Consider the following 13,544-nt stretch of genomic DNA (forward strand, 5'->3'; position numbering starts at 1 on the left):
AGTATAATGGAATATAGCATTTAATCAGAAAGCACTGATTAATATATTAAAGCAACTATTGCAGCAAGAATGGTTCATTTTCACATAGATAAAAAGAAGTAAAAACCAAACCCTGCTGATCAAATTATTTACCTCCCAGGAGCAGGCTAAAGGAGCAGCTCAATACAGCACCATTTCATGTCTGAAGCAGGTGGGAATATTGGCTCTCCCTCACCCCCAACACTGTAGAAAAGGCCTTTACTTATCTCTTTACTGCAGAATGAAGATTGAAAATGGAAATACTGAACTTTCACTTCAAGATAAGAGAGAGGACATGAACTTTCCTTCGCACACCAAAACCCTAGCATAACAGAAAATATTTTAAAAGATATTCAGTCATGCTGAAACCCAAAAAAAGAACTCAGATAGGAAACTGTGAGAAATTCTGAAAACACAAACATCAACAGATTAGATTTACAAGGAAACTCATAGCACAAGAAAGTTCCAGCAGAAAAGATGGGAGCAGCACCCAGGCATGCACTGTTTATAAATGAACAAGTATCAGTCCAAATAAAAGCAATTTTTATCATAAAATGAAGATCAAGATATTAATGTTTTCTGTGTTTTAAATAATGATTTTTGTGTTTAACACTCAAAAACATTTTTGAATATCCAATATATAAAAATACTTACATTTTAAATGATTTTATTTGATATTTGTTTTTATGTTCCCTTTTATAATGTTTTCTATTATAAAATGGTGATGTTGGGGCTGGCATTGAGGTACAGTGGGTTAAGCTGCCACCTGTAACAATAGTATCCCATATGGGTACCAGTTCGTGTCCTGGCAGTTCCACTTCCAGTCCAGCCCCCTGCTAATGAGCCTGGGAAAGCAGTGGAAGATGACCAAGTACTTGGGTCCCTTCACACCTGTGGGAGACCTGGAAAAAGATCCTGCCTTCTGGCTTTAGCCTGGCCAAGCCCTGAATTTTGTGGCCATTTGGGAAATGAAACAGTGGATGGAAGATTCTCTCTCACTCTCTGGAACTCTACTTTTTAAATAAATAAATAAATCCTTTAAAAAATGGCAATGTTGAGTAGAGATCATTTTAACACATCTTTAAATGTATAATTTTGTTCCAATATATTGGTTCATACAAATAAAAAAAATCAACTTTTAGTAAAATTCTGTGGTAAAAAAATTCCTTTTTTTTTTTTTTGCGGTGGTCACCTTTTTCTAGTTAAAAATGTTTGAAAGCTTTTTTTTTTAAATATAGAATATAATTTCAGGAAGTCCTGAGAATTCCTGGGAATTCTAACACTTTGTTCTGGAATTGTGAAGATTAATGCCTGTGAAGAATTTGGAAATCCTATAATAATCTAAACCCAAAACTAATGAAAGCCAGGAGGCACGAGGGGAGGCTGAGAGAAGAGGTGGGTGAATCACCACCCTCACCTGAGCAGGTGCCACAGCCAGAAGGGGTATGCTGTCATATGGTGGCAGCACCGAGCAGGAGAGCTGACGTCTGAGACAGGACAAAGCCAAAAGGAGCGTGAGAAGACCCAGCTAGGAGCTACTTTGTTAACTCTCCTTAGTTTCCTGATAAACCATTCAATTGTGTAAACCGTCAGCTGCCTTAATTTACATATCCTGATTATTCCACTTTCCATTTGATAGTGAGTGGTTAGGAAGAAAATACAAGTGCTGTGATCTGTTTTATTCACAAAATGGAAAGTGTGCCAGTAAGCAGAACAGTATTGGGCACATAGTAAGCTCTCCATAAGTACATATCAAGCAATGAATGGATAATACGATTCACAGAGGAATAAAGAATCCTTTCACTTGGGACTGGCCACTTTCCTGTAGGTCAAAACTGTGTGAATCCAATCAAATGCCCCTTAAAGAACACGTTACACCTGAGGATGATTCTCTATCATAACCCTGGTATGCAACCTTCTATGATATAACTGAACACAACTGTCATCCTTTTAACTGCAACTAATTTGAGAATGAAACGTCCTCATTAATAGGAAGCCTAAAATTTCTTTTGTGATATTGTGAGGAATCATCTTAGTAGAAGCTAATAGGAAACTTGGAGGTATTTGTTAGATACAAGAAAAACAGATTAAGGCTAATAGTGTTGTTTCGTCATCATAAATTTACCTATCCATCTTCATTTCATATAAAACTGGGATCCCACTACTAATTTGTGTGTTTGTATGTGAGTGTGTGTGTGTGTGAGTTCTGAGTATTTCAGGATTGGAAGTGTGTTTCACATGTCTAAATCAAGGCCTGTCTTATCACTGTTAGTCACAAACTAATCATTAAACTTTCAGTAACTGAGGGTAAACTATAACAATTTAGGTAGGCAATATTTTGAAGCTTAAAAAGCTGCCTTGAAAATTGTGAGATATATCAGTTTGAATCCTAGTACTGTCAGTTCAACAGTATTCCTCCATATCAAATGTCTGCTGTAATAATTCCAAGGATGTCTGGAGTTCATGGACCACAGCGGGCATTGAGCACTGCACAGTCCACCCCTCACAAAACCTCAAAGGGGAAGTCTGTTATTCTCCATTCTCCATGCTTCCTGAAGATGCTGAAGGCCAAGGGCAGTGCATATTTCCCCACGTCACACAGCCAACACATGGCAAAGCTGCGATTCCACCCGGATCTTGGCTCCAGACCCTAAGTTTTTCACCATGGAATCATAGCACCTTCCTCCACAACGTGGACCGTCCCAGGGCTGGCACTGCAGAGGTCACACAGTGACAAGACACAGCCTCTGGCCTTCAAGAGCTCAAATCCTGACAGAGTAAATACATACATACAGGCCTGCCCTTTGACATAGCAGGTAAAGTTGCCACCTGCAGTGCCAGCATCCCATATGGGCACTGGTTCAAGTCCTGGCTGCTCCACCTCCCATCCAGCCCAAGATAGCCCAGGTCCTTGGGCCCCTACACCTGCATGGGAGACCTGGGAGAAGCTCCTGGCCCTTGGCTTTGGATCAGCGCAGCTCTGGCCATTGCAGCCAACTGGGGAGTGAACCAGCCGATGAAGGTCTCTCTCTCCGTCTCTCTCTCTCTCTCTCTCTGCCTCTCCTTCTCTCTCTGTGTAACTCTGATTTTCAAATAAATAAATCTTTTAAAAAGTAGATACATATGCAGCAATGAAGAAGCACCTGGCTCCTGCCATCGGATCAGCACTGTGCGCTGGCCGCAGCGTGCCAGCCGCGGTGGCCATTGGAGGGTGAACCAACGGCAAAGGAAGACCTTTCTCTCTGTCTCTCTCTCTCACTGTCCACTCTGCCTGTCAAAAAAAAAAAAAAAAAAGAAAGAAAAGAAAAGAAAAGAAAAGTGATAAATGTTGAGATAAGGCCACGAAGCATGCTCAGCCACAGTGCACGGAGGCACCAACCCCCAGCAGGTTAAACTGTGGACTCTCCTCTGCCCTTCAGTGCCTCATTTGTATAACAAAAGATGCTCTTTACACAAGCTCACAGACAGGAGTGGGAACTGAATAAAAAAATCCATGCCAGGTGCTCAGAGCGGTACCCATGGCTGAGAATATCTATTTCAGTATTATTATGAGTAAGGAAGAGTAGTTTATTACAGCTTCCTGGGACGTACTGGATAGATTTCCTGGAGCCCTTTAGAATTTCATCTGGGCCTTGAGTTATTTGAAAATAAACAAACAGGAAAAGCAAATAACAACAACAAAAAGCCCCTCCATAGTCTGGATGCAGCCAACAAAGCACATTCCAGAAAACCAAAGCAAACCGGACATGAAACAAACGAATCATATCTCAGTGCTGGGCATGGTGTTGGGACTGATGTGTTGAGAAGTGAGGTTTTGGAAATTCCATAAATCAAGAGAAATAATGTTCTAAACTTAAGGAAGATTTGGGCCCTAAGCTGGGAGATGGCTCCTTAAGGGACCTTAGTCCCGTACCTAAATGAAAATATATTTAATGTCTCAGAGAATGAAGTTTGATTTATTTTCTATGTTAAATTTAAAATCTGATTATAAGCCCATGGAATCTCAGTAGCTCCAAACTCTATATTCTTCTTGCTTCTTTATCTCTTCCTGCAACATACATCACGTTATTAACATAAAATAAAGATTAGACAGGCATGCTGTCTGGCTGGGTTTTAAGGGTGTGTGTTGTTTGCCTGCCACTCATTTTGATAGCTATTTAGATGATCCAGAACAAAACCAAGTCATTTAGGCAATCATAGCAGGAGGTGATCTTACATGTCATCCACCACAGTTTCAGTTGTCACATTAGTGTCAACTTCATGTAAAAGTTAAAAAAAAAAAAGTTTGAGCTCCCCCTTGTGGTGGCATGCTCTGAGAGCCATGCGCAAGCCCCAGGTTCTACGCATAGGAAAAGCATGGCATTTTTAAAAAGAAAGTCAAAGTCTTGACAAATAGTTTCAGAATGTGAAAAGACTTGAGAGACTTCTAATATTAAAAATAGCAGCATGTCCCCTGATGGCCTTTGGACAGCATTGTGCCGACAGACTCTGTACGTGTATTAAAATCTATAGTTGTTCAAGCGCCTTAAATAAACTTGACAAGGTCTTTGCATAAAACCTACATATATACTCTATGTGAATACCATGGAAGTAGATACTAAATTGTATTGTTTGGTAATAAAGATGAGAGGAAAGTATGTACACATCCAGGAGAAATGCAATTTTTTAATTTACATTTTTAATCCTGAAACAGAACCTACAGGTACACAGGACTAATTGTCATTGATGCCCCCTGAAGATAGGAATTGTGACCTAGTTACACAGTGGCCCCTACGAGGCAGTCTCACCTACTGTGCTACTTTCCTGGCTGTTGCTGGCATCTTGGTTTGTTAGTCCAATTACAGCAGGCAGTGCATAACTATAAGGCTAAAACTTCATTGAAAGATTATTAAATGTGAAAAGAACAGCTCTCTGGGTTCTCATCTTTGTCAGTTGCTGGCTAGACTGCCTGACTCATTCAATCCTGCTGGACTGTTTATCAGTGTTTCCTAAGTGGGGTAGGTATGGATTATACACAACATTTTTTTGGAATGATGTTTATTTCCCTACAACAAAGCAAATTAGGATTGAGCTCCCAACTACCTGGTTTGTGTTAACTTGATCTTTTCCGTGAGTTCCCTCCCACTTCTCATGAGGGTCTTAAGTAATCCTGGTAGGTCAGAGTCCACATCAGCCTGCAAACTCAAGCTGGACTCATTGGATATATAATGACCCTCTGACATGATGAATTTCTGATTTGCTACATTCTGGATTATCCTATAACTCTTGGAATTTAGGGAGTTTCTATTACTTTAGGCACAATGCAAAGTGACCCAGGAGGAACTGGACTAGTACCCTTCCAGCAATGGGTAGTATGCAGAGGTCACGCCTCCACGGCTTTATTTTGAGCTGTGCAGAACCCTGACAAATGTAACCTTTATGAGCATCAGCAATACAAACACTCCACTTACGATAAAATATCATGGGCTCTTCCAGTTTTCTTTGATTTGAAAAATAACTTTGGACCACTTATTTCTTATAACACAGTCACAACAAATGTACCTTTGACCAAAGGCTTCAAAAGCTGAATAAAATAAGGGAAAATGTAAATTTCTCAAATAGTACTTTGGATTCATTCTCAATTGTGGGTAATACTTGATTTGATGTAGCATGAGGGATTTGGCTTCCAAAAAAGTGATTCTAAATATGTCCTTAAACTTAAAGTCACTTAAAAATGAGATAGTTCCTAAAAAGAGCTTTCATATAGCCTTGTATCAAGAGGAACTCAGTGTCTTCTATGAAAAATTTCTATGCAATATCAAACACAGATGTAAATAGTAGAAAGTAATGTAATTTTACCAAGAAATTGACCAAAACTACCTTCAAATGAGTATATATTGGTTTAAAAGTCTAGACTAAAAAGAGCAAAAACACTAGGTTAAGTCGCTGCTTGAGATTCCAGAATCCCTTCTCATACACCTGGGAAGATAGCTGAAGATGGCCCATGTATTTGAGTCTCTGCCACCCACGTGGGAGAGTATGGAGTTCCCAGCTACTGGTTTCAACCCGGCCTAGAAATTGCTATTATAGTCATTGGCGTGAACCAGTGGATTTTTGACCTTTCTCTGTCTCTCCCTCTCTGTTGCTCCTTCAAACAAATCTTTGTAATAAAATAAATGTCTAGATGAACAATTAATGCTTTTATACAAAAAGGTGTTCTAAAAAGACTCAAATTTAAAGTTAATATTTAGGGACCAGCTCTGTGATATACTGAGTAAAGCCACTGCCTGCAGTGCCTGCATCCCTTATGGGCGTTGGTTCAGAGCTGTTCCACTTCCAGTCCAGCTCCCTGCTGATGTGCCTGGGAAGGCAGTGGTGGATAGCCTGGGTGCTTAGGACCCTGTATCCACTTGGGGGACCAGGAGGAGGCTCCTGGCTCCTGGCTTCAAATCATCTCAGTTCCTGCCATTGCAGTCATTTGGAAAACAGGCCAGTGGATGGAGGATCTCTCTGTTTCTGCCTCTACTACTCTGTAACACTGCCTTTCAAATAAATAAAAAAATCTTAGAAAAATAATAGTCAATATTTAATCTCTAAATAGTCTATTCAATGTTAGAAAAGTTCAAGTAATTATACTATATTAATATTACTGGAAGTTTTATAACCATTAAAAATATCCTGAAGTCATTTTTATGTTAAAAATGTGGGATGATATTGGTTATGTTTTATGATCCAAGCTATTTTATTGTATCTGTATGTATATGAGTGAGAATCTGAAAAGCAAACATATTATCAGAAGTTATTCTGAGTGGTGGAATCATGCGGTTTTTTCTTACCTTTTTATTCTATTAAAAATTTCCAAATTTGTTGTAATAGACATGTACTACTACCACAGATTTGTAAACAATCATGAAGATTTGTATGATAAACTCCTTGACATTATATATGAAGACTATGTGTGCTATATAACATCTAAGTTTCCTGAAGAGGTATTTGATGTACATATTTTTCATCATTCATCAACACTGGTCCTGGAAAAAGGCAACTGGCGCATCCAAGTCCAAGCATGGAAGGTGATCTATTACAAGATAAGTTTGAGGGAAAATAGCTCATACAGTAGCTTGAGAACTGTTGACATCATTGTAATGATCACATTTTTTTCTTGCTGGAAATAGATGGAGTGAGGGCTATGACTATCATTTATTTCTTTATTTTAAGCAATGGTTAAGTTTCAATGTCTCTTTCAAAAATTCCTATGTACATGGGAAGCTGAGAATACCTGCCAATCCAGTTCTTGAATCTCTTGTCTTAACACCCTGTTTACTTCATCTTTCGATATATATTTTTGGCCTGGGGACTTGCAGGGATACATGATTCCTATATGATAAGAAAACAGTCCAGATCAAACTTGTGTTACTATATAACCCTTAGCATGGCTTAAATTATGTGCATTTCTCAGAAATCTAAGGAAATAATTCAAAGAATGTACAGAAACAGTTTCTCAGTTTTTCAAAAGAATGGTTAAATTTCCCAGTTAACTAAATTTAGTTTTTGCATGTATTTGTCTTTTTTATTCCCTAAAGAAAGAATAAAAGGTGCTGTCTAGATTTCTGCTTCTTTGCCTTGACTATAAATGTGGAAAGAACAGTACAGATCTATGGCAGTCAGATCACACCAGTGCAAGGTCATCTCTGAATAGTGTAAAACAGTTCTGGAAGTGACCTTTACTGTTTCAGATCTTTACCCATGTGGTAGGGAAATGCATTCAACAGCTCTGTGGAAACTGCCAGTGTTAACAGAAGTGCTTAAATCAGGTGGGTATTTAGGTTCTTTAAAAATCCAACTTATTTAATTACAGAAAGTTTGGAACTTGGTTTGTCATGTCTGATTGTTCGTAACATGAACATTTGTTCAAAAAGTGTACGGCCTATAGGTGGTGGAGATCTTTGGGGAAAAGTTTGTCACCTCTCATCATGTTTATGAAGCAGATCAAAAGCAAGGGCGTTTCAATCACACCATAAATTTGGCAACATAATAAATCAGTTCTCCAATATGATTACCACAGTGCAAAAACGATCAGAGTAGAAAATGAGTACTTTATGTACTCATCAGATAATAAACTTGGCCTATCAACAGATAATCCATGTCTTCCATCACAGTAACATTTTCCAAGCAAATAATAGAATTTTTATTTCATAATGTAACTGCTGTAAGTTAAATTGATTCAATTTAATTAACAAGCATTTATTTAGTGCCTACCTGTGCACAGCACTATACTAGGCATACAAAAGGGTTAGAGATATGATCCCTGCTCCTAGGGAGCTTACAGTCTACGTAGGAAAGATGACTTATGCATATAAGAAACAGTAAAGAACCATTACAAATCACATGAAAATAAGTGTAATTAAAGACCTAGGAGTTAAAGGAAGCCTATCAAGAAAGTGATATGATTGGGAATAGAAGCTATCTGAAAAAGATGAGCAGGAACAAAGTTGGCAGGGGAACAGTGTGATCATGCTATGGCCAATATGAGATCAAAAAGGAGAAACCCAAAGACAGGGGAATGAACATCAGCAAGTCAACTGCAGAGAATGGCAGGCAAATTGGCTTAGCTCTGGAGAAGGACACTGAGTTAGGAGATGCAGCTGAAGACACTGTAAGGCTAGTGAGGGCAGTGAGTATTACCATTCACATTAATTCTAATTTTAAATGAAAAGCAATGCCTTAACTCATCTATTAACTAAAGCCTCCAATAAAAGTATGTTTTCTCACCTTAACAAAAAGGCAGGAAAATTATAGCATATCAGGCTCTAGGCTCAGGGAATATGATCACTGAAGTTCAAATGAACAGACTGAATAGAACAGCAATCACTTATGGTATCTTTTCTCTTTTCTTTCTTATTTTAATTCATGAAGAGATGGGTTGTCTAAGAGTCAAGGACCTCTTCAAGGCTAGGGAGCTTAGTAGATCAGGACCTAGTAGATCAGGCCCCTCACTCACTTAGGAGTTTTCCTCTAGCAATCCTATTGCTTCTCATATCAAATCCAGCTGCAAATAAGGTCTTGGATCTGTATTTGTGGGAATAAGGAGGAAAAAACAAGGTGTTGGATTTTAAAAATAAGTTAATACCTAATTAACCACGATGACTTTATGCAGGTATTTCTGTGTTTAGAGGCAAAAATAAGAAGGTGAAATGTATTCCTGCTCCTAGTTCAACAAAGCTAAGGCAGAACGAATGTAAGTGTACATAAGCAAATGGCTTCTAAAGTTAACCCACAAACCTAATCATAACTTACTTTGCTGGATCACACCCACTTGAAATTCAGTGTGTTAAGAAAAAGGTCAAGAGACTAGGGCAGGGTAGAAAGTGGGGGCACAGGCACAAATCCTTAATTTGGAATACATGGAGACCCTTCTTGCCCAGGTAGGACCGATGATGCTTTTATGGACAAGCATGACCTTGATAATCCATCAGGGGTAGAACAAGGGAAGAGCAACCACATAGCTTGTATTCTGAGTCTTCACATAGTGCATTGTTTTTAAACTGAAGGAAACTTCTGAGCCTCTAGGATATCTGTGAAAGTCACTGGCCACCAGCAGCTGCAGCTGTTTAAAGAGAGAGAAAAAATGAAAATGAGACAAATGAAAATTTAACTTTGTTTCTGCTTAGGTTGCCTGAAATCTGTATCATCCAAATGTACTCAACTTTGCCATAATACTTAACATTTTATACTAGAAATATTTCTATATTTATTTAACAACATCCTCATAAATTCTAAATAAGGGAGAATCAAAGTTTTGCTTTTTTGGTAACATTTACTCATGATTGCATGTGTAATTAATATTCAAATGCACTCCTTTCAAATATTTCTAATGCAAGAGCTCCTCATTGTCCAGTACTCAGTAGGTATTTACTACGTGACTGCACATGGTACAGGAAAAGTTCAGGTAAGCAGCATGCTATAACACTGCATTTTTGTAATCATTACATTTGATAAAGATAACAATAAGCCTTAACTAGAATTCCCATCTTAGAAGCCAGAATTTTCCACTCACCGCTTTAAGCACAGATTTGGTGATTTCACATTATACAAAAGCAGGATGCCCCTTCATCTACAAAGCCTACATAATACTCATCAGTGCCCACTAAGGTAACCCCATCCTAGACTTCATCTCAACAATCGACACTCCTCAGGTAAGGGCTATGGAATGGACACGGTTAAAACAGAGATAAAGTCATTGCTCCTCTTAATGTAGAAGACATGAAGGTTGGCCTAAGTTATGGAAGTAAAGGCATTGGAATAAACACTTGCCCTCTCCCAAACATGACAGTTAAGGAATTGAAGATGAGGGAGTGGGAATAAACTCATAAGGAAGTGGAACAAGAGAGGAGACCATCAGGGGAAATTTTAGAAGCTATAAATCAGACTGATGAATGTTAAGTGATTTATAGATCTTAACAGAAATCTTAAGCCAGCAGCTGAGAAGCAACATCGTTTACACAGCGAGACCTCCAAAAGACTCAGGATTCTCGCAGCAACAGGCACCTCTGGAAATGAGGAACCAATAAGAAGCAGATGCCCGAGCTTTCTAAGAGGCAGACAGACCTCCAGATCCACTGTCCTCCTCTCTATCCCTGTAGAAAACTGGAAGAGGCTCTTTTCTAAAAGAATTAACAACAGATGTTTGTAAGCTACAGGACTACTAGGAGCGTCTCAGTGAAAATGGGACTTATGGGGGCATTTATGAGCCAACTGCTGAGACCCATGACCTCTTTCCCACTCAGGTGCTCTGTTTGCACGGCAAGCCTTTTTTCTCTAGACAGAAGCTCTGAAGCAATTTTCCTGACGAATCCAATCATCCCGAGAGGCGAAGACCAAAGATACCCAGGGGTCCCTCAAACAGTCCTCCAGAGAAGATCTGTGCACAAACCCCACCCACATGCTCAGAGCTTCCAAACCCAGTTTGGACCCTACCCTGAAATGTGAGCTGAGCACCAAGGATCACAAAGCACTAGAGAAAAGACTTCAACTGAGATCAACAAGGGTTAAGGAAAAGATAAAATAACTTAGAGGAAACAGAGACCATGAAAGGCAAAGAAACTTACAAAAGAGTCAATATTGTCATAAAGACAAAACAACCATGGCAGCCATTAAGCAAGAACAGGATACTGTTTAAAAGAGCAGTTAGAGAACAAAATAACTTGTGGAAATTAAAATTACAGTGGTGGAGGTAAAAGGCCAAGAGAAATATTGAAAATAAAGTTAATGAAATATTCATGGATAAAGCAAAGGGACAGAAACAGGGAGAATAAGAAAGAAAAGGAAGAACATTCAAAAACTAGCCCCTAAGAGACCCAGTATCCAAATAATGGGAACTCCGCAAAGAAAGAACAGAGAAAATGTATGAAAAGAGATCCCTAATAATTCAAGAAAACAAAACTCCCTTTAACTGAAGCACAAGTTTACAGACTGAAAGGGTCCACTGATGAGTACACAGGGAATAAAATTAGATCCACTCGAGACACATCATTGTAAAATTCAGAATAATAAAAAGCATATCCTACAACTTTTCAGGTAGGTAAAACAAACAAACAAATATATTGAGTCACTTTGGAAAGATTAATGGGAAGGGCAATTGGGACGCCCACCTCCCATATAGAGTGACTAGCATTGGGTACCAGTTTCACTCCCAATCCCAGCTTCCTGCTAATGCATAGCCTGGGAGACAACCAGTGATGGCTCAAATACTTGATTCTGCCACCTCTGTGAAAGATCTGGGTTGCATTCCTGACTCCTGAATTCACCCTGGTCCCTGGCTGTTGCAGGCTTTTGGGAATGGAAGCAGAGGATAAGATTCTCTCTCTCTCCCTCCCTCTCTCTCTCTCTCTCTCTCTCTCTCTCCCTTTCTCTCTCTCTCTTTCTCTCTGTCTCCTCAGAAACATTTTCAATTGAAAAAATAAAGACTCACATTGCTTCCTAGTAGCAACTATAGAATCTGGAAGGCAGTGGAAAGTCTCAGAACAAATATTATTCCAAAGAAATATCATTTTTAATCTAACTAGATGGATATGTTCTACACTCAAACTGTTAGTCTAAAAAGAATGTAAAAGAAGATGGTTTCAAATATGCAAGGTGTCAGAAAATTAACCTTTCTCACATTCCTTCTTCTTCAAAACATGTGAGCAAACCAAGAAAGAGGAAGTTGGGGAAAAAATGGAAAATTGGATATCTAAAACAGGGTAGAGTGACAGAAATCCTGCTGGATGAGTGAAGAGAATTCAAAGGCTGACAAAACTGTACACCTGATGTAAATGGGGAAACAATTGAAAGAGAAGTTTGGAAGATTCTGAAAAAAGACTTCTTCAAAGAAAAAAAAAAGAATAGAAAAGTCATATGTCTGGGTGTATTGAGAATATAATTCAATAAGCAATAGAGATTTGGATATCAAATCATTGATAATACATAGAAAAATTAGAAAAAAATTTTAAAAAGACAATTATGGGTCTTGAGAAAATTAAAAAGCATAAGAAAGTAGTCATAGTCTATCAACTACATAGCTCAGCTGTGAAAGCATTACACATCCATAATAATTTATTGACCTTTCTGAAATAATAATTTAACCAAACGGGCAGAATATGTAGAGAGATTTAAGAGTATGAAAAGAACTAAATCCTTATCTCCATTGTAGTTTATATCTTTCATAGATAAAACTTAAAACTAAAAAGTCAAGAAATTGCAACAAAAATCTAACATTTGGAGAAAAATACCTAAGAATTAACTGAGAGTTTGAAAATGTTTGTCTTGGGGAAGTTAGGTGTGTAAGAGTAGAGAGGGTACAATGGTGTAGGAGAGGGGAAGAGATGACGATTTTTATAACAAGCTTTACAGAATCATGTAACTTGCAAATATATGCACATGTAGCATGAACAATTTATAAACTGTTTTATGAAAAGACTAGTTTGATAACTGTAAGTCACTGTAAGTGTTCAATTTAGCACCCAGAGATTAATCTTACATTTCTGCATACTAAGTTAAAAAAAAGAAAAAAAAAAAGAAAAAGAAAGGCTAAGCATCAATAGAGCAACAAAATAATGTCTTCAATAAATGTTGTTTTATCCTTTTGCCTTTCACGTAGGTGGATGTATCCTCTCCAATGCATTTCATGTGCTTCAGGGAAACTGATCAACTCCAGCTCCAACGGGTGGTCCTGACTGACTGGCTTCAGCAACTCATCTTACTCTTGCCCTGATACAAGGTTAGGGTTGGACACAAAATGTGAAAGAAGGAAACACTGGGGACTGTCCAGGAAAGGAGTTCCCATGCTCTTCCTAGAGAGCTATTCAAAACAACATTCTCTTTTCTTTTAGGTGTGATAGTCAAGGGACAGGGCATTGGGTGTAGCTGCATCCATTCCTGCTGCCATAAAGATTCAGCAAGTTGTAATGAAGTTTACCTTGAGAGATTCACAATCCAGCTCAGCCCAGACCATGCTCTAAACTTAGGATAAAAAGTGGCCTGAAGCCACTCTTCATTTGTGTAAATTA

General features: G+C 38.5%; 1 protein-coding gene across 2 annotated transcripts in view; it reads right to left on the reverse strand.

Moving 5' to 3' along the window:
- Nucleotides 1-8,170: 8,170 nt before the first annotated feature.
- Nucleotides 8,171-13,544, reverse strand: part of TMC1 (transmembrane channel like 1) — a 197,574-nt gene continuing 192,200 nt past the window's right edge. For both annotated transcript variants that reach the window (XM_051858747.3, XM_089316264.1), the window contains one exon: nucleotides 8,171-9,604. In XM_051858747.3, coding sequence (XP_051714707.3) covers nucleotides 9,582-9,604 — 23 coding nt within the window. In that variant the 3' untranslated portion in view covers nucleotides 8,171-9,581. The remainder of the gene's footprint in view (nucleotides 9,605-13,544) is intronic.

The sequence above is a fragment of the Oryctolagus cuniculus genome, chromosome 1 (assembly GCF_051225735.1).
Source record: "Oryctolagus cuniculus isolate XC-2025 breed Fujian yellow rabbit chromosome 1, ASM5122573v1, whole genome shotgun sequence".
Classification (NCBI taxonomy): Eukaryota; Metazoa; Chordata; class Mammalia; order Lagomorpha; family Leporidae; genus Oryctolagus; species Oryctolagus cuniculus.